Source organism: Medicago sativa, chromosome 5 (assembly GCF_051527215.1).
Source record: "Medicago sativa cultivar Bolivia chromosome 5, Bolivia_mono, whole genome shotgun sequence".
Lineage (NCBI taxonomy): Eukaryota > Viridiplantae > Streptophyta > Magnoliopsida > Fabales > Fabaceae > Medicago > Medicago sativa.
The window spans coordinates 69,468,552-69,489,707 of NC_140753.1; the positions used below are offsets into that span (position 1 = coordinate 69,468,552).

General features: G+C 31.5%; 1 protein-coding gene and 1 pseudogene across 1 annotated transcript; one reads left to right on the plus strand and one right to left on the minus strand.

The window, feature by feature from the left end:
* Positions 1 to 2,728: 2,728 nt before the first annotated feature.
* Positions 2,729 to 8,924, plus strand: LOC146924440 (hyperosmolality-gated Ca2+ permeable channel 1.5-like). Its single transcript, XM_085709470.1, has 12 exons — positions 2,729 to 2,838; positions 3,487 to 3,831; positions 4,073 to 4,219; positions 4,548 to 4,683; positions 4,838 to 4,939; positions 5,344 to 5,463; positions 5,602 to 5,682; positions 6,006 to 6,346; positions 7,043 to 7,288; positions 7,418 to 7,742; positions 7,959 to 8,192; positions 8,370 to 8,924. Exons 2-12 carry the CDS (start codon positions 3,518 to 3,520, stop codon positions 8,622 to 8,624), a joined length of 2,301 nt encoding a protein of 766 aa, XP_085565596.1. The 5' UTR covers positions 2,729 to 2,838; positions 3,487 to 3,517; the 3' UTR covers positions 8,625 to 8,924.
* Positions 8,925 to 13,557: 4,633 nt separating this feature from the next.
* On the minus strand, positions 13,558 to 16,756 carry LOC146924441 (receptor-like protein 7; annotated as a pseudogene).
* Positions 16,757 to 21,156: the final 4,400 nt, after the last annotated feature.

Genomic DNA, 21,156 nt, shown 5'->3' on the forward strand with positions numbered 1-21,156 from the left:
TGTTGAGTTCCCTATATTCCTTCTTGATAGAGGAAAGTACATAAATGATGTTCCTTCTTGTTTCCCTATTGCAAGGATCACGTGCCAAGTGTGTCCTTAATTTACATCCAACTTACAAAATACAATCCACCTCGGTAAATAAAGATTTACAACACTCATACTGGTGGTCAAAAAAACCAAAAACTGAACCAAACAGTTGAACCGAACCAAATTGTATGAGTCATACACACTATGCATAAATCATTTGTACTATACACGTTTATTAGATGCTGGAAATGATTGACTTAGGAAAACGAGGTTGATAATTCCATAAATTCTTTACATGTAATTGTGTTTAAGGTGGATCAGATACTAAATATAAATACATTTTTCATTGAAATTTTAACATTGATTTGCTATGTATATTGTAAGAGTCTAATCTTTTATGTCAATACTAAACTATTTCTACTTTTCTTTCCAAAACTGCCACATGTGCATTCTTTTGTTTCTTATATATCACAAAAGGTTGCTTTGTTATAAGGTGATTATTCAAGCCCTGTTTTAGGCTCGAGGGAAAATACAAAAATAATATGTGTAAATCCATTAATTTTTTACACGTTAAAATAAAAAGTTTATCTTTCTCTTCATATCACATCATCGTTTTTTTGCATCAAAATCATCAAATTAAAGTAATTCTTATAAGAAAAGTTGCAAATTTTAAAATATATTTATTGGTTAAATAACTTTTATATTGATTTTTTTATCTTCAACTTTTATACCGTTCTAGATTTATATTTACTAAAAATGAAATCAATCATCATATTAGTTGATGTGAAAACATTAAATGTCAACGATACTTTATTTAAAACTTTTTTTTTACAAATCTTTATTTAAAACTTTTAAAATCATCACATCTAACTAGTCTCCTTAGTCTTAATGATTTTTTTTAAGGAATTATTTTAATTTTTTTCTTTCTATATAAACAGTGAAATAGACAAAATGAGATAATAAATAGTCGACAACACAATTGAAGAAAAAGTAACAAAATTAACTAAAATAGTAAAATTCATTGATATATTGATTGCAAATAATAATTAAACTCTAAAATTTAGTCTAATGGTAAAAATACACACTTGGAATTTAGAGATTTATGCTTTGAACTCAACCAATGTTTTAAAAGGATTTTATTTTTAGATGAGTTAAAATTCATTTTAACATGTTTGATTCTTCTAAAGTAAAATTAATTTTACGTTGAGAATTGATTCTACTTGAATGTGTAAATTGTAGCTTCTGATTCTAGAATTGAGTTTTGAACTCAAATTTATAGTTCAACATACTTCTCATTCTAGAATGTATCTAAACACAAGTCATTATATACTTTTTAAGATAATTTTATACAATCAATTTTATAGAATCAATTCACTCATAGTTATTGTTTCTTATCGTATAACCAAACATATACTAAAGAGAGATGCCATAAACACTCTCTTCTAACACTCAGTTTAACATTTACTCTCATATTTGGTGAAACACATGTGGTTTCACCACTTTATGTAAAATCCATTTTTAAGGTGTGACATCCACATGAATTTTTTTTTTCTTTTGTCAAGTAACCTAGTGGCTAGAGCTCACACAATTTAATTGTGGAGCTCGGGGTTCGAACTCCAGCCCCTACATACAATATGCAATATCTCTTCCACTTGAGTTAAACTCATGAGAATAACACCCACATGAATTCTACCCAATAAAAATGTAGGCGTTTGAGAATGTTAGAAAGAGAGTATCATAACAATTCTCTATAAATGCAAACTCATTTCTAAGGGTGTCTACTCTATTTTATTTTCTTCTTCTATAAAAGTTAACTAAAAAGAAACTGAGTGTATATTAATTTGAATTAATGTTTCACGTTCCATGTGAAAAGAGGATAAAAAACGGTCATAGTTTGGACTGTTGTGAGGAATATGTGAAACTGAATTAATAAAGATAGTAGCCGTTATGGAAAGAAAGAAACGTGACAAGAGAACAATATCCTCTCTCTCTCTCTATATCTTATGCCATCATTTCCACATGCTACCAATCAAACGCATTGTTTTAGGGAATTTAAAATTTCTTCTTCCAATAACAAAAAAATCAATAACAATTCAATTTTTTTCCATTTATTTTTTTTTGAATAAAGAAAATATAACTAAAAAATTTCCATTTATTATTATTATTAATATTTTTACATTCTATATATAATATTCATTGTTTTATAATGAGACATACGTCACATATAACCAAAATTGTTTGGATTAGATAACACAAATCTTTTACTATAACTTAATTGAGATCATGAATTTGAATCTGATTTTAAACATACAATAACATTAAAAAAAATTAATAAAAAAATAGTGGTTCAATAAGATTCAAAGTGATTAATTTACAAAGTTAGGAACAAATATATCCAATTTAAAAAGTAAGTACACACAACGAATAGTGAATGGTTGGTCGGTCGGCATGCAATGAATGAGTAGGCACATTTCACACCTCAGCAAATTGAGACGTTTCGCTACACATTTTATTTTATTACCCTTCAAAATTATTATTTTATTTTCCATAAAAATAAAATAATATTTTAGTAGTCAATAATACACTCCTTGAAATGTAAAGCCATAAAGTTTACAACTTTTTGATGATTTTTGACTACGTTTTGACGATTCTACCCCTGCTTGAGCGTTGAACTAACATCAACAACAACAGTGTCACTCTCATTATCACAATTTTGGATTCTTCAATTCATCAAAACCATTCTCTTCTTTTTCTGTTTCACTTCATTTTCTGTCTTTTTCTCAGAAATTCACAATTTTGGTGCTACATAAGGTAATGTACTCTTATGTAATGGATCTTATGCTTTTTTTTTAGCATAAATGTTCTGTTTTTTTCAATTTTAGATTTTGGTTATGCATGTTTTTTTGTGTGGTTTTGTAAAACCAAATAAAAAAATTGGATTTTATTTTCTTGTTCATCATTGGTTGTTAAGATGACTGGAAAAGAAAAATAAATGTTATGAAATTTGGACTTTTTGTTTTCTTTTCAATTTTGCTTAAAGAATTGTGATTTTAGTTCATAAAGGGTTGTTGCAAATTGGAAAATTTATGTTCTTTTAATATAATTTATACATTTTTGAAGTGAATTATAGTTTGGTTAGTGATTACTGAGCTAGATTATGTGAAAAGGGATAATTTTTACTTGTTTTCATGTTTGATGAAGAATTGTATGAAATATATGGTGGAAAGAAAAATAATCAGTTGAATATATGAGTTTTCAGCCCCACCACTTTACTAGTTTTTTTTTTTTTTTCAGCCATGTTCTTTATGTCACTGTCTTACTTCAAAAGAACAATGTACTTTTTGTGATATTTCAAAGTTTTTGACATGATTGTGACTGCAATCACTGTTTATATCATTTATTGGAAGATTAGAAATTAAACGGTATCGTTGAAATAAAGAAGAGTTGTATATTTTGCAGGGAGTAGGTTGTTGATAGTAAATCAAAGAACATGGCTTCACTTGGTGATATAGGACTTGCAGCTGCAATAAACATCCTTACTGCAATTGCATTCTTACTGGCATTTGCCATACTCCGGATTCAACCTATAAACGATAGGGTGTATTTTCCGAAATGGTATCTGAGGGGTTTAAGGTCCAGTCCACTGCAAGGAGGGGCATTTGTGAGCAAATTTGTCAATATAGACTTCAGGTCATACATAAGGTTCTTGAACTGGATGCCTGCTGCATTGCAAATGCCGGAACCCGAACTAATTGAACATGCAGGCTTGGATTCTGCTGTATACTTGAGGATCTACTTACTCGGGTATGCTTTAGTACACTTTGACTCCTCTAAAGTTTGTAGTTCTGAATCGGTTACTAGAAAATCCAGAGAGTAGATTTTAACCAATACATGATTTATTATGTATGCACAAGTAATATCAATAGTTAATTTTTTTCTTTTTTTTTATAATAGTTGATATTTCCTACGTTTTTCTAGTTTCAAGATTGGTTACTTGTGTCTTTTCTATTTACCAACTGCATAATCTTATTCAATTGAATTGCAGGCTGAAAATATTTGTCCCCATTTCACTCCTAGCATTTTCTGTTATGGTCCCTGTCAATTGGACCAATGACACCTTGAAACGTTCAAATGTGGTTTATAGCAGCATCGATAAGCTTTCAATTTCAAATATTCCACTTGGATCAAATAGGTACGTAATAAGCAAACTTTTCAATTGTTACCATTCTTTTTTTGCACCTTCTTTGCTATCTATAGTCTATCATTTTAGTATGCATGAACTTCAGATTTACATAATATCCTTGTTTATTTAAATGAATAAGAATAATGCATTTCAGCATTTGATGAGAATTTTACACCTCTAACTCTAAACAATTCTATGCAAACTTCTTAATCAATATCAAACAAATTAATACATCTTCTGGTTATTGGTTTTACGAGGACTTATTCCCTAACCGAAATATTTGTTAAGCTTTTCATATAAGTATGTTTATCTTCCAGTAACTCATTACTTATTGCAGATTTTGGACTCACTTGGTAATGGCTTATGCTTTTACCTTCTGGACATGCTATATCTTGAAAAGGGAGTATCAGATAGTTGCAGCAATGAGATTGTCTTTTCTTGCATCTGAAAGACGCCGTCCTGACCAATTCACGGTATGATCAAGTTTTATCACACTCACAGATGCAATATGCTGATAATCATAGTAGCACCGTTTCTATGATAAAGATTTATATTCTAAAGTGACTTTGTTCTTTCATTTTGTTCCCCCATGCTCCTTCTTCAAGCAATTACTGTGCATTTGTGCAGGTACTTGTTAGGAATGTACCGCCTGATGATGATGAATCAGTCAGTGAGCTAGTTGAACATTTCTTTTTGGTGAACCATCCTGATCAATATCTAACTCATCAGGTTTGATCCTGTTTTCTGTAACTGCACATACCTAATTGCCTCTCTTCATCTGGAGCTTGTAATAAGAATAATAATGTTGTGTAACTTTCACTATTTAATTACACGTATCAAAACAATCAGTTTTACCTGTTATGACTTCAAATTCATATTCATTTTTACGTATGTACAAATTGATAGTAGTTCTTCTCTAGTATAAGAAGTAAATAATGTGATGTTTCTTAGAGAATTATATCTTGTTAACTGGTACTAAGATTCAGATCTTTGTAATGTTTTCCGATACCTTTGGGTAAAATTCAATGCAAAATAACGATTCTGGGATGAATTCTTATTGGCAGTTTGTTGTGTCTTATCCTACCAAGTTGTTTCATTGTGTTTTCCCTTACTCTTAAGTGATATTTTTGCAGGTTGTTTACGATGCAAAGAAACTCTCTAGTCTAGTTGCTAAGAAGAAGAAAAAACAGAATTGGCTTGACTACTATGAACTTAAATATTCTAGAAACGAATCCATAAGGCCAACTAAAAAGGTATGTCATCTCCAGTAATCCTGTCTCTATGAACTCCAAATCATCTTCCAAATCTGTTGCCATCTTTTTAAAGGTATTCTATTTCCCTTTCTTCCCTCTGGCACCATGTAATTCTAGTTGGTCACATTGTGCTTGCAGACTGGCTTTTTAGGTCTTTGTGGCAGTAAAGTGGATGCTATTGATTTTTATACTGCTGCAATTGAGAGACTATCAAGAGACGTAAGCAGAACTGCATGTGCATACTTTATATCATTTAAATATACAGCAATTATTATTGTACCACACTTGTATTATGAAAATCTTAATAAAGGGTGCATGAAAAAGATATATAGATCATATCAAAAGTGTTTTTTGTATGATGCCATACAAGAGAACTTGTGTCCTCATATTTGTAACCTTTGCTTATTTTCATCATTGCAGTGCATGCTTCTCCAAATTGGTTTTTTAGTTAAATATATTTCTTGTATGATAAGTTATTGAATGTTCATTACTTTTTCAAAAAAAAAGTATTTAATATTAGTTGATGTTTCGTTAAATTTCAGATAGAGCTGGAGAAAGATAAGGTGACAAAGAATCCTAAATCTATAATGCCAGCAGCCTTTGTTTCCTTCAAAACTCGTTGGGGTGCTGCAGTTTGTGCACAAACTCAACAAACTAGAAATCCAACAATATGGTTGACTGAATGGGCTCCAGAGCCCTGTGACATATACTGGGATAACATGGCTATACCATATGTTTCTCTCTCAATAAGGAGACTTGTAATTGGTGTTGCGTTCTTCTTTCTTACATTCTTTTTCATGATTCCCATTGCATTCGTACAGTCACTTGCTAATATAGAAGGCATTGAAAAAGCCGCACCATTCCTCAAGTCCATTATTGAAATGTAATGTTATCTTCTTTTTGCCTTTTATTACATTTTTCTCTTTATTGGTTGACATAGTAAACAAAATGTGTTGAAAAGTATGTGTTGAAGTTATGAGTTTTAGATAAAAAAAAAAAAAAAAAAATAGAGAAATAATAATAGCTTGAACAACCCATCTGGGTTGGTCTCGTGGTGTTGACTTGGGACCTTACCTTAGAGTTTGCTCCTCTCAAGGTCTCAGGTTCGATTCTCCCTGGTGCTAAGTTTGGTGGGCTAGTTTAGTTTATTCAAAAAATAATAATAATAGTTTGAATACTATTTATAATAGTTTATAGTAACTTGATACAAAAGGCTAAATACTAATCCCTATGTGTAGGACTACATTGACTCAAACCTTAAATAAATAGAAAATTCAGGAAAGAAATCATATTATAATAGCTAATAATAAGTAGTCCTTAGAGATAATGTAAGATTATAAACTGATCTTAGAATGAACTAAGAATCTCTAATATAATATGATATTGTATGGAACATTTTGCTATTGTTATGATGAAAAGAATGCTATCTAGTCTGATTACATCACGGAATATGCTGGAAGTTTATGTCTTTCACTGGCAACTTTGATGAGAAAATAAAATTTTGCAGATAACTCTTGTGACTCTTTGATAACTGTCTATCCATGGTAGATGTTAATGTTATGCATCATTTTTATTGCAGCGACGTCATCAAGTCTTTTATACAAGGTTTCCTTCCTGGGATTGCTTTGAAGCTATTCCTCATTTTTTTGCCAACAATATTGATGATCATGTCCAAGTTCGAAGGGTTTATAAGTCAGTCTTCTCTGGAAAGAAGATGCGCCTCAAGATATTACATCTTCCAGTTCATTAATGTGTTTCTGGGGAGCATAATTACCGGGACTGCATTCCAACAACTAGATAAATTCATTCATCAGTCTGCAAATGAGTAAGTGTTCCTCCTATGCATATATATATGACTGTATGTGTTTGTGTGTACGTACATGTGTGTGTGTGTGTGTGTTTGATTTACCTGTACATGATTTGTTCATAATGCAAAACATTTGTATGTATGCAGAATTCCAAAGACAATTGGTGTTTCGATTCCAATGAAAGCAACTTTCTTCATAACATACATAATGGTTGATGGATGGGCAGGATGTGCTGGTGAGATTTTAAGGTTGAAGCCTTTGATATTTTATCACTTAAAGAATTTCTTGTTGGTGAAGACTGAAAAAGACCGTGAAGAAGCAATGGATCCTGGGACTATTGGTTTCAATACAGGAGAACCTCAGATACAACTTTATTTCTTGCTTGGCCTTGTGTATGCTGTAGTCACACCATTTCTACTTCCATACATCATTGTCTTTTTTGGTTTGGCATATCTTGTCTACCGTCATCAGGTAAACATTAGCTCGTAGAACCTTCGCTGTTTTGATGCTTTTCATTACTGATTTTAGTATTTTACATATTTACCATGAAAATGAGTGCTATGTTGTGTGTGTACAATTTTGGTTATTCAAACAGGATTTTAGTCCATGAGCATATATTAAAATCGACATCCTTAAGTATTTTAGTGCATGTATTGTATGATATTAATGTCTGAAACTGACTGGCAGATTATAAACGTGTACAACCAAGAATATGAGAGTGCTGGAGCATTCTGGCCTGATGTCCATGGACGTATTGTATTTGCATTAGTTGTCTCACAACTTCTGTTAATGGGATTATTGAGTACAAAAGAAGCTGCTAATTCGACTCCATTACTCATCGCTCTCCCAGTTTTGACAATATGGTTTCATCGGTTTTGCAAGGGAAGCTACGAACCTGCTTTTACTACTCATCCATTACAGGTATTTTTTTTTTCTTTTTCTGATGTTGAAATTAGCAATATCTGCGTCTTCTTCTTTTAACTGCTTTGAGCAATCAAGTAAACAGAAAGCAATATTTTAGGGGACACCCTATGTTTTGAACATGCTTCTTATAAAGCTTGAGTTAATTTTCTTTTTTTTGTGGTGCGTGAACTTCAGGAAGCAATGGTCAAAGACACATTGGAGCGTACTAAAGAGCCAAACTTCAATTTGAAAGATTTCCTCCATGATGCATATATCCATCCCGTTTTCAAAGATGACGGAGACACAGACAGTGATGTGATGAGTCAAGAGTGGAAGGAAGAGCCGGTAATTGTCCAAACAAAACGCCAGTCGCGGAAGAACACACCTGCGCCTAGCAAACATAGTGGTGGCTCATTACAAGCCTCTATGCATGGCACTACTGATGTCTGATGATGAGCATAAACAGCCGTAGATTTGAGTTGAAGTCAAGGACTAAGTTCGTGTTGGAGCTTAATGACAAGTGCATGGTTGGCTCAGCATAAATCTATAGACAGATTGAAGGTTGGTTCACAAGTTACTCTTGTAAACATTGCACAGTGATTTCCAGATTTCTTTTGTATATAGATATGAAAAGCAAGAAAATTTTGGGATGAGACAGATAAGAGCAATATTCAGGTCAAATTGTAGTGAGTTTTTGCTCTATGGATTTTCTGTATCAAATATACTAGTGTCTTGTTTTATTTTTAAAAATTGACGGTGAAATCACTCATAGCGGAGACCACAAGGATGGTCGATGTTATGGAAACCGAAATCTTGAGAATGAGCAGATTGAAGTACAGACACATCGGTGAGACCTTCAAAAGCATTAAACTCCATTACCAAGACAACACTTTAATCTCTTCCATCTCCTTGATGCAATTATTACAAATCCTATTGTTCCTAACTTTCCAAATCATTCAAAGAGAAGCATATCACACTAACCAATATCCTTTACGAACTTTCTTATTCCCAATCTCCCCACTCCAATAAACGAAGTGGTAGTTTTAAGTATACTCTCTTCGTCTCTAATTATAAACATTCATCTTATATTTTGCATATATTAAAAAAAAAGTTAATAGTGTAATTAATACGAGCAGTTTACATATAATTATTAGTAAATTGTCTTTTATATATAAATATTTATTTATCATATTTCAATGCAAATTAATAGTAAATATGGTTATGCTTGAAAATAAAATAGATCTACTAATTTGAAATAAAGCTTATATTCATAGATAAATAAAAAATTCAATGGGTTTTATAAAAAAAAAAAATTTAAGGGAACGAGTTTTATAATAAGTAATGATATTTGTATAATTATTTTCTGACAACTACTACTTTTATTTTGTCTCTTCTTATTCAGGCACGGATCTAGTGTGGGGGCAATGGGGTCAAGCGACCCCACTTGCCTCCACACGTGTATTGTATTTTTAACCCAAATTTAAATATATACCTAGTTTGACCCCTCTTTATATAATATTATTGTCTTTACGTACTCTATTTATTACATATAAAATATTACAAAACTAAGAAGGATCCTAACGAGTGTTCTAAGAGCACTAGTTAATAAATCAGAATAAGTAGTTTTTTTTATAAAAAGTTGTTATAATTATTATATCAATACAAATAATGCTTATTTTTAAGATAAAATTTTCTTTTATGAAATCTTTAACCAATTATCTCATAGCATATCGTTAGCAAGACCATATAACTATTATTATAATATAAATTATTCTTATATTTGTTGAAAAAGGTTGTGACTGACGCTACGTTGGTGGTGAAAAAATAATTAATTATGGTTATATTATTTATATCCAGCTAGAAATGGACAAATATTTTAAAAAAATCAACATTTTAGGGCAATTATAAATATAACTTGTATAATTTTCGCACGCATACGCGTTTATAAACTTTTTATGATATAACTTGACCCCACTTATTAAAATTTCTGGATCCGTCACTGTTCTTATTAGTTAAAAATAATAGAGAGAAAAAAAATGAGGGTGAGAAATGTGAGTGTGAGAGTGAGAGATGTTCAAAAATTGCACAGATTTACAAATTATATCATTTCATCCGAAAAAAATTATACCATTTCGCTTTTATAATTGAAGACATAATATATGATAGAGTAGTGATATATGTACATCTATTTCAAGACAACTTTCATGACAACCTTGTTTCTTTCTCTTCTTATTGGTCAAAAACAATGGAAAGAGAAAAAGGAAGAGAGATAAAAAGAACAACATGTGAGTATGAGAGAGAAAGTTGTCCAAAAAGTTGTCACAAATGGTAGTACAAATATCATTTCTCTATATGATATACTCCCTCCGGTCACATTTATAAGCAAAAATCAACTTTTTAGGTTCATTGAATAATTATTGCATCTAGTCACATTTATAGACCATATACATTAGTCATTCAATGAACCTAAAAAATTACTTTTTGCTTATATATGTGACCGGAGGGAGTATGTGATTACCAAATGTATCCTCTACAGTTTTAGATGTAGTCTTTAATACACACGGACCCACCTGAAATAACGGTCTGATCTGATTCAGAAACAAATGAGTGTAACGACAAATCGAGCATAACTGTAGAGTATGAAAAGGATCGGACCCATGTAAATAAGGTGTGTGGGCCATGTCCCTCATTTAGTTTTGAAAAAAACAATAAATTATTTAATGATTTATTTTAGAGAAATGATATTTTGACAACCACTTTTTGACAACTTTTGGACAACTTTCTCTCTCATACTCACATGATGTTGTTATCCTCTCTCTTCCTTTTTATCTCTCCATTGTTTTTGACCAATAAGAAGTGAGAAAAACAAGGTTGTTAACAAAGTTGTCATCAAATGGATGTCAAAATATCATTACTCTTTTTTTATAAATAACTTTTTGTTTATTATAAGAAACGGATGTACGATGTAGGAGTAGTATGTAACGCAAATTTCATCACAAAGAATGAAAATAAAATTTGACTTTAGCCTATAATATAAAACAATGTTTAATACATATATTTGTTCTTATATAAAAAAAGATACATATATTTATTTCTACAAATTTATACATATTTTTTTTAAGGAACAAATTTATACATATGTTGTCTGATTTATTTAAAATTTTAGTTTCTTTCGACCATGAACATATAGATAATAATGGTTAGGATCTGAGTAAAATACTTTGTAGTTTGAAAGAAAAAAAAATACTTGTATTAGACCCTGAAATCTTTGTACTCGTTCATATATCTACGGGATACCTAAGTATTCGTATCTGTATTTGTTACCCTTATTTTAAATATTATCAAAGACTTTAAAAGAATGTAAACATTTGTATTTTTTGGGTAAGTAAAGAAGTTGGAGGTTCATAGTTCAATTCTTGGTAAGGAGAAAAAACTAACACAACAATTAACATACTAGCATTTGTCATTAAAATAGGATGAACCGATAAAATTCAATTCTCAAGAGTGGAGATTTTAACAATTTAGAATAGGACCCAATCCAAAAGAGAAATTATGTGAAGAGAGAATGAGAGTTTTAGGGTAGTAAGAGAGATAGTTATTGAATGTTGATTGATTTTCAAACGACGGACGAGGTCTTGTTAATTATAACAATTGATGTTAAACAGGGTAATATGGCATAAGGTAAAACTCGTAATCGAAATAAATTAATAAACTAATACTTAATTCTTGTAACACTCTTTCTCCCATTCGTAAGTCAATTTGGTTCGAATCGGATAAACAAAATCTTGTTATGTTTGTTCATATACTCACTTTACCTTTGCTCTCTGCATTAATCGTGAATTTATTATACACTGAGGTTGCTAGATCTGTTGTTAGTCAAATATTGTTGATTTCATTGTTGGGTATCATTGTTATTTGCTCCACACCTTCTTTTGTTGATTTTGCAAAAAGGTTCAAATTCACAAAGTTGAAAATTGCTCTCTATACACCTAGCATTCCCTCACAAGCCAAAAAATACCCATACTAACTGTTCTCAACTTTTTAAATTGGTTAATCTCCTTGTTTCCTGGCAACGCTGGTACTTCACAAAAGAATAAGTTTTTAAAGCGGTTAAACGTGTAACAAGTGTAAACGTGTCGTTTCAAATGGCAAATTTTATCTTTTTAAAGCGTTTAAACGTGTAACCGGTCTAAAACGTATATTTGGGAACGATTTATAACTACCGTTTGCCGCCAAACGATTTATAACTCCTAATGGAAGTATTTTCGAAAGTTTGAAGTGCTTGTGAGTAATTGTTAGGTAACTAAGGAGAAACTTACAAAATTCATCATTTCTGCAAATTGATCCAGGCGTAAAGAAGATGAGTCCAGACGAAATAAGGTTCATTTTGCAAAGGTCACAATAATCCACACCTAATAAATTTGTTACTGTAGAATCATTAACATATGCCCTTAGGACAAGGGCACATGTTACCACGATCTTAATAAGTATAGGACTAGGACCCTTCAGATAAATGTTGTCATTATATGACCTCTTTTAAAATTTTAGTTGCATTAATTATTTCGTTTCTAACATACCTCTAATTATTTTACCATTTTTCAATCAACAAAAACTATTGTATTGATTGCATTAAAAATAGATATAATGTGTTGAAAACATAAACATATTATCTCTCTTGAAGGACAACTTGTAAAAATAATATCAATTATTGATAGATTTAATATAACTACCATATCTTTCTTAATTTTCATCATTTAGTTAGAGTCATAATTTAGAGACAATGATAATACATATCACTGTCCTAAGTTAATCATGGTACCAAGTTTGATTCATACTTATAAACAAGTACCCACGTCTAATGCGAGAATGATAATCCCAGCAACACAAAGTAGCAACTTTTGCTGCATTTTCCACTTCAAATATTCATTGCTTTATTTCGTGAGCCAATTTCCCTTGCAACACCAACACAATTAATCCAAGAATGAGAATCACCATTTTAAGAAACCATACAAAATCAATAAATAAAATAAAATAAAAATGCATCAGTACCGCCACGTTGCTTGCTCCTACTTGTTGCTTCAAACACTATTTCGTTATCAACATTTATTCACAAATTGAGGACATGGTTTCAACTACAAATTACAATAACTTCATACGTGCTTCAAAATGTAAAGACATTCATATGTACGAATATCCATTTGAATTACCAACACATATCCTATTCATCAAGAAGTTAAAAAAATAATTGATACATATGAGCTACCTCACAACTAGGAGACAATTGAATAAAATAAGTTAAAAAACGAATCAATAAAATCTTGATCACATTTTAGAAATTATATGCATAACAAAATCATGAAAACAACATGAAAGCAATTGATCACTAATTTTCTTATTTGTATAACAAGTTAGCAACTTGAAATATACAACATAATACTTTTAAACGATACAAGACTACATTACTCAAACAGAGAAATTCAAATTACCAACAACCGTATCTTCATATTTGAAAAGACCCTCATCAAATGACTTCATTCTTCTAGGATTTGCACGGGCTCTAGTGTTTGTTCTTTTCAATCTTATGTTGAATGTTTGTTCAAAAAGTCTAACAAACCATTGGGGTTTCCCAGTGAAGAGTACAATATATCCCAAGATCATCCCAAATATTGTCCCACATGCATATCCTATTGCTACCGCTTTCCAGCCAAATCCTGATTCTTCTTCATCTTCAGATGTTGAATGTGGTGGCAGATCTTCCTCATTTTTGCATGATTTTGACAATATGAATCCACATAACATTGTATTCCCTTCATAAGAATCATTTCCAAATGTATCAAACTGTTGGCCGTTAGGTATAATTCCCTCAAGGTGGTTTTGTGAAAGATTCAAGAATGAGAGGAAATTCAAATTTGCCAAAATCGCGGGAATCTCACCCGTCAACTGGTTCATTGAGAGGTCTAACCACTCTAAATTTCTCAAATTACTCAATGACTGTGGAATGGTACCTGTGATTCCGTTGTTTGAAAGGTTAAGGCCATTGAGAGAATTTAATTCTCCAATGACTTCTGGAATATCTCCTTCAAACATGTTATTTGATAAATCAATAGTTGTGAAAGTTGTCAATATCCTTGTTAACTACATAGAAAAACCTTTCACTATGACCACCACAGAATCATTATAGTAATTGGCCTTACCCATGTATTGCAAACCAATTTGGCTGTCATTCACATTCATCATTCCTTGAAAGTTTCTGATGCATGTTGTCGGCAACGGACCACTAAAATTGTTGTCAGAGACGTCGAAAATTCTCAACTTGGGAAATGGATGCTTAGTCATAGAACAAGTTATTGCACCATGCAGTTTATTTGATCTTAAAATGAGAACCTGTAAATCTTGTAGAGTTTCCAGGCAATTGGGAAATGCATCCCCTATATTGTTGTCTCCTAGGTCCAAAACATTGAGTTTAGTGCAATGAGCCAAAGACTCGGGTAACGATCCATCCAATTGGTTTCCATTCAATTTTATAGTCTCAAAGGCATTTTCTTGGGAAAAGGTTCTCGGCATGCTTCCATAGAGGTTGTTCATTTGCATATCCAAAATGGAAAGATAAGGAAATGTTCCCATGCATTGTGGAATCATGCCTACCAAATTATTGTGAGCCAAACTGAGCACCTTCATGGATCTTGCATCGCACAATGTTGATGAAATTTCTCCTGTGAAGTTGTTGTTAAGTATTCAATGACATAAGGTGGAATTGGAAGATCTCCTTGCAACTTGTTGAAACTGAGATCAATGTGCCAAATATACTTCCACGAGTTTAAGAGCATTTTATGAAACCATATGGGAATTTTTCCATGAATGTTGTTTTTGGAGAGATCTAATTCTTGCAGACTTGGTATTCGGGCTAAGAATTTTGGAAAACTATTAATATTTGTAGAAGATAAATATAATGCATTAAGGCTAGGTGAGATGGAGTCAACACTACTGTCAATGTTGATAGAAAGAAAGCTATTGTGCGAAAGATCGAGGAAAGTAAGTAATTTAAACTTAGAAAATTTGTAAAAGTCTACTACACCACTCAAGTTGGTTGATGACAAAGCTAAGTAAGTAAGATTTTGGATTTCAAATATTGAATTTGGAAAATGACCATGAAACTTGTTATTCTAGAGGAATAGATAATTCAATGAACAAGTAGAGAACTCACCAATTGACCCTGTGAGTTGGTTATCATTGAGATACAACCATGACAACGAAGGCAAGGAATAACACCAGTGTGGAATTGTTCCGTTTAAGTTGTTAGATTGTAAAAGAACAAAATGTAACTTGGAAAATTTGGTGATTTGAATCGGAATTGGGCCATCTAATTTATTAAACGATAAATCTAAAATAGAAAGCTGAGTTAGATGAAACAATGATGATGGAACTTGGCCTGTTAGGTTATTAAAGGAAAATACTAAATTTTCTAATTTGTTAAGCTTGTGGAACACATCCGAGATCATCCCGTTGAAGTTATTATTTCCAAGACCAAAGATAGTGAGGTGTGTGAGGTTTGAAAATAATGGTGGAATCTCACCACTAAAGTTGTTAGTAGAGAGGTCTAACTTTGTTAGTTGAGTGAGGTTCCACAAAGATAGAGGAAGAACACCATAGAAATTACAGTTTGAAAGGCCTAAATGAGCAAGATACTTCAAATTGCCTATGGAATAGGGGATTTCATTTGAGAAAGCAGTGTATGAGAGGTCCAAGTACCTTAGGGGAGTGCTCCTGTTGGACAGTGGAAGTTTCCCACTAAGGTCCTTATTGAAGGACAAATCTAGTTCTTGAAGATTTGGTAAAGAGAGGATGTCACTTGGAAAATTTCCTTGCAAGCCAGTGATTGATAGATCAAGAGCGACCAAAGAGGACGATAAATTCTTTAGCAGCGACAAAGATCTCTCTCTGATTGAAGACATATCCACACTATTCAAATGAATCTCCCTTAAATTAGTAGCATTAAGAATGAGTTTCTTCCATGTGAATGGACTAAGTTCGAGTTTCTGCACCATGTTCCAGTAACTATAACTGCTAAGATCAAGTGATACTAATTTTAACAAGTGAGAGATTGTGGAGGGAAAATTACCACTAATGCCGGTGTTTGATAGATTTAGATATGTGAGCTTCACCAGATCACCAATACCAGCATGCACCGAAGACCCAAAAAAATCATTGAAGGCCAAGTTGAGTTGTTGAAGGTGTTTAAGTTGAAAGATGGTGCTATTGGCTGTTAATTCACCATTCAGATTGTTGCAACTAAGGTCCAAACCAATCACGTAATCTGACATGGTGTCACACTTGACACCATCCCACGTGCAACAATCAGTATCGTTTTTCCAAGATTCTGTCTTGAAAGAAAAAGAGGAACAGTGAGACCAAAAGTCAGGTTGAGATGAAGTGTTGATAAAAAATGAGTTCTTGAATTGTAACAAAGCAGAACTGTCATGATGGTTGCATATTGAGAATGTATAGAAAGTAAAATGAGTAAGCAGCATCAACATGAACAAGTGAAAGGCAAGAAAAGGAAATAGAAAATAAAAGGACCCCATTTAGAGGAAATTATTATACTCTCTTCTTGAGGATTTTGGATTTGATTATTTTTGCCTCTATCTATAGATGTTATGAAGTGGTTTGAAGGATGCAGAAGCATGCCCTACTAAGCATTGATTGCAACCATATAGTAGTTGAATGATTAAGGAAAGGAATATTGCATATATGTCTTATTCTTTTTGTATTTGGAATTGTGGTAGTCGTGTGCATTGGTCGATTAGTGTTTTCCTGTCCTGGTTTGACAAATCTTTTTTGGTGTTCTGGTTTGACAAATCTTAATGTTTTACCTATTAATAGAACAATTCCTATGATCACAGTTTCCAAATTAATCTTGTTCTGTGTATAAATTAAGACATTTATTTACATTTGCATTCCATATTTTTTACTGATAAATTTATACTGCATGCTAAATTTTAGAAGAATTTAATTTGAATAAACATATGCAAATAGTACTTTGTAAAATTATAAACCAAATGAAATAATTAGTCATTCAGTTTCATTGTTACTAATATCACACTATACTGTTATTTATTTCACTATTTAGTACGATATTTGTTTACAGGTTCTTTCTAGTAAAGTTAATCATATTCAAGACATTATTGGACAGTTAAATATGAATACTTTTCAAGTTGGTATTCCAACTGTTCATCACTTCGCGAGAGACAAGCCCTTCCACTATACCCAACTATGTTTACCATATTTTTTGGTGTATGACATTGACAACAACATTAATTCATTAGCACCCACACAAAAGTTTGGTGTATATTTAAGATGTGCAGAAGAAAATGAAAATATGCATTAAATAGCGCTCAAGGTGGAATGCTTTTAGTTGCAAGGTTTTTTTTCCACTCAAAAAAGTACTTTTTTAAATTAAAAGTTGGAAAAAAAAACTCTAAATATTAGCTCACTTTTAAATTATTAGATGACTTTATTTTTTTTTTTTTAAAGCATAACCCTGATGTCCAGAATGTTGAATCCTTAAAAAAGAGAAAGTATATATTAACAAAACGATTAACATGCTAATATTTATCATTCAAATTCAAAAAAAAAATACAAATAAATGTATACATATGGAATTGTACCAAAAAAATGTATACATAGAGAATAATTTATTAATAGTTATACATAAAATGTACATATTACTTATTCAAAAAAAAGTACATATTAATTAGATTATCAACTTTTCTTAATATATATTTCCTCATCCTAAATTATAAGTTATTTTGACCATTTGACATAAATTAACATGTAATTAATTTTGTATGGTAAAGAAAAATCATAAGTTATTTACAAAATTGTCATTTATTAATTATATGAAAAAATAAATTAAAGAAATGAAAGAAGATAATGTAATAAATAATTAATATAACATAAAAAAATAACATTTAATATTTTATTGATAGTGTAAAACGACTTATATTTTAAAACAAAATTTGCAAAATGATTTATAATCTAGGACAGATCAAGTTTTATATGAAAAATGTGACCGAGTCTTGTCATTAAAAAAGGAACAGAGGTAGCTGAATTCATAGGTTTGATATGAGAAGACAATAAATATTCATTTAATAGAAACCACAGTGACTCATTTGACCAAAAATTTACACATCAAAGAATAATAACATTAATTGTATTCAAAAATAGAGACTTGGACTTTCTCTATTGTACAGAGCGGTCAAGTTGAATTAGAATCCTGATAACAAGTAGAAATATTAAGAAATCAAATACACTAGTCTAGAGTCACTTCCTCTTGTACCATTATTAGAAACTTCTTCAATTTTTTCCTCTTTACTATCATCTCCTTCTCTTTTACTCTGTCCCTTACTTCTTCTATATATCCTGTCCCTAATTATTAAAAAAATTAAAATGGGTAAAAAAAAGTTGAAATAATTGATCTAGTTTAACCAACATACATTTGATTTCTTAAAAAAAAAATACGTTTGATTTCTTTTATTCATTTTTATTGATAACTGTTATTGGATTTGGTATGTGTATAAGGGACGAAACTGGTCAGTTTGTGGCAACAAAGACGCTACGGTCTAGTCCTATATGTGATTCAAGTATAGGTGAAGCTTTGGGCCTGTCATATGCTATCCAATGGGTACATGAGCTGCAACTCACTAACGTCGATTTTGAGATGGATGTCAAACGGGTTGTAGATTATTACATTAAAGGAAGCAATGATATATCTGAATTTGGCGCAATCATTGATGATTGTAGACGTCGATGTTGTTATTGGTTTGAAAACTCTAAGGTTAGGTTTAATAGGAGACAAGCGAATATGGTCGCTTATACTCTTGCAAGAGAGGTCATACTCCTAGCTAGTCCCCAAACTTTTGATGTTGTACGTTGTATTAGATCTTTAATTTCTAATGAAAAACTATAAGCTATTTCCTCTCAAAAGGTCCGCATATTTATTTAGGGCTCAAGGAAAGGATTTAGGTGAATCACATCACTAAATGTTACTTGGGATGATCATGTGCTACGGGGGGCTGGATTCTCTGGTGAATGGAGAGTCCAGTTTAAATATGGGTCTATAAAAATAAAAGATAAAAAAATAAAAATAAATGGGATTTAATGATTTTATAAACTATTAATGAATGTCAACAAGAATTTTGTCCAAAAATTAATATTTAAAGTCAAGCAAAGGTGAATTTATTTTATTGAGGAGATTTTTTTTTTGAAAGAATTTTATTGAGGAGATGTTACGCGAAGGTGAAAATTAAAATTTGTTTATTTTAGAGGTGTAAAGATATTCAGTCTTCTAATAAATTGCATGATTTCGGAGGCGACCAATTCATAACATTTATGAATAGACTATCCAATTTAAAAGGGTTTTTTTCCCTATCATTTGGTAGAAATATTGAACAATATACAAAAGAATCGGGGTTCGAACCTTAACCAACTCGCACGCTTTAAGAGATAGACATTTAACCATGAAATTAGTTTACCAAAAAAAGATTTGAAAAGGTTTCCCTAGAAGATTACTAACTCCGGTCAACAACCATGTCCTAGTAGTTGGACCATAAGTCCAAACAACTGGTGCAAGAAAATAAACACTTAATATACCCACTTTTATAATTTCAGAAAAATATTAACATGTCTAAATATAAAAATTATGTATTGAAAATTGCATTAATTTAATTTTTAAAAGTTTAATAATTATTTTTTCTCAACAAAAGAATTATACAAAATATAGAATAATCAACATGTGCTCTTATTGCACTTCTTAGCATGACCCATAATTTAAAATCATGTAAGACTTGGATATTAACTCTAGTGAAGACATTCCTTAAATAAAATCTCAAATGAAGACTTGGACTTCTTCAATAGTACCTAACATGATAAGTGCTAGAAAGATGTAATTTAAGTGAACATTTAAAGCACAATTGTTACTTGTTTTGCAAGTAATTAAAGGAAAAGCCGAGGAATAATTGATTATTGCCTAATTTACGCTTTAAGTATCTTACTTTATCCTTTTGTGCAGGAATGTATCAAAACATGGAACAAAGAAGGGAAATGCAAGAAAAAGCACTCAAGCTCGCAATGGCGAGCTAGAGAACTCGCAATGGCGAGCAAGGCGCAAGAACTCGCAATGGCGAGCTCATCTACTCGCAATTGCGAGTAAAGTGCAGCAGACACTTTGAAAGTGACTTGACAACACTTGGATGGTGGAAAGCAAAAGTGGCCTAACCTAATATTTTCTTGGAGTGTTGTGTGAGCTGTGGTACACAGAATTGAGCCAAAACCAGTGGTTTTCTTGGAGTGGAATTTGAGTGGAAAACTTTACCACATTATTTTACTTGGAATTTCACTTATTTAAGCAAGGCAAAGAGTTTGTAATACTTAGATATATAGACATATAGAGAGACTTAGCTCTGCATATAGCAGACTGCCTCTTAGTTTCATTCTTAGTTACATAGTAGGAAATATAGGCTTGTGCATATAGAGTAAGAATAATAGAAGGTGTGATTCTTTCTCCTTTGTTGAGACATCGCAAGGTTGCAATGAATTCTTCTCCTTCCTTTCGTTCTTGCAAGGCTTCCATGGAAATGAGTAGCTAAATCCTCTGTTGGGATTAGAGGTACTTGATCATAGCTAAACATGTAATTTCTTGATTTTCAATATATGGTTCTAGTTTAATTATTCAATATTGTTGTTATTCTCGTTCTTAATACTTTCAACGAGATTCAAGATGATTTGGACACGAACTCTTGAATCTAGAACTAGAATAACAATTTATCTTAAATTATCACTCTTGACAAGTTTGACTAATCTTTGATAATCACAATAAATCAAGAACTTAATGCTTTCGGACATTTAGTCAGGCTGGACACGGTCGATTAAGTTATCCGATCGACTTTGTGATTGTTCAAATGTTTGGGAAATCGATGTTTAAACA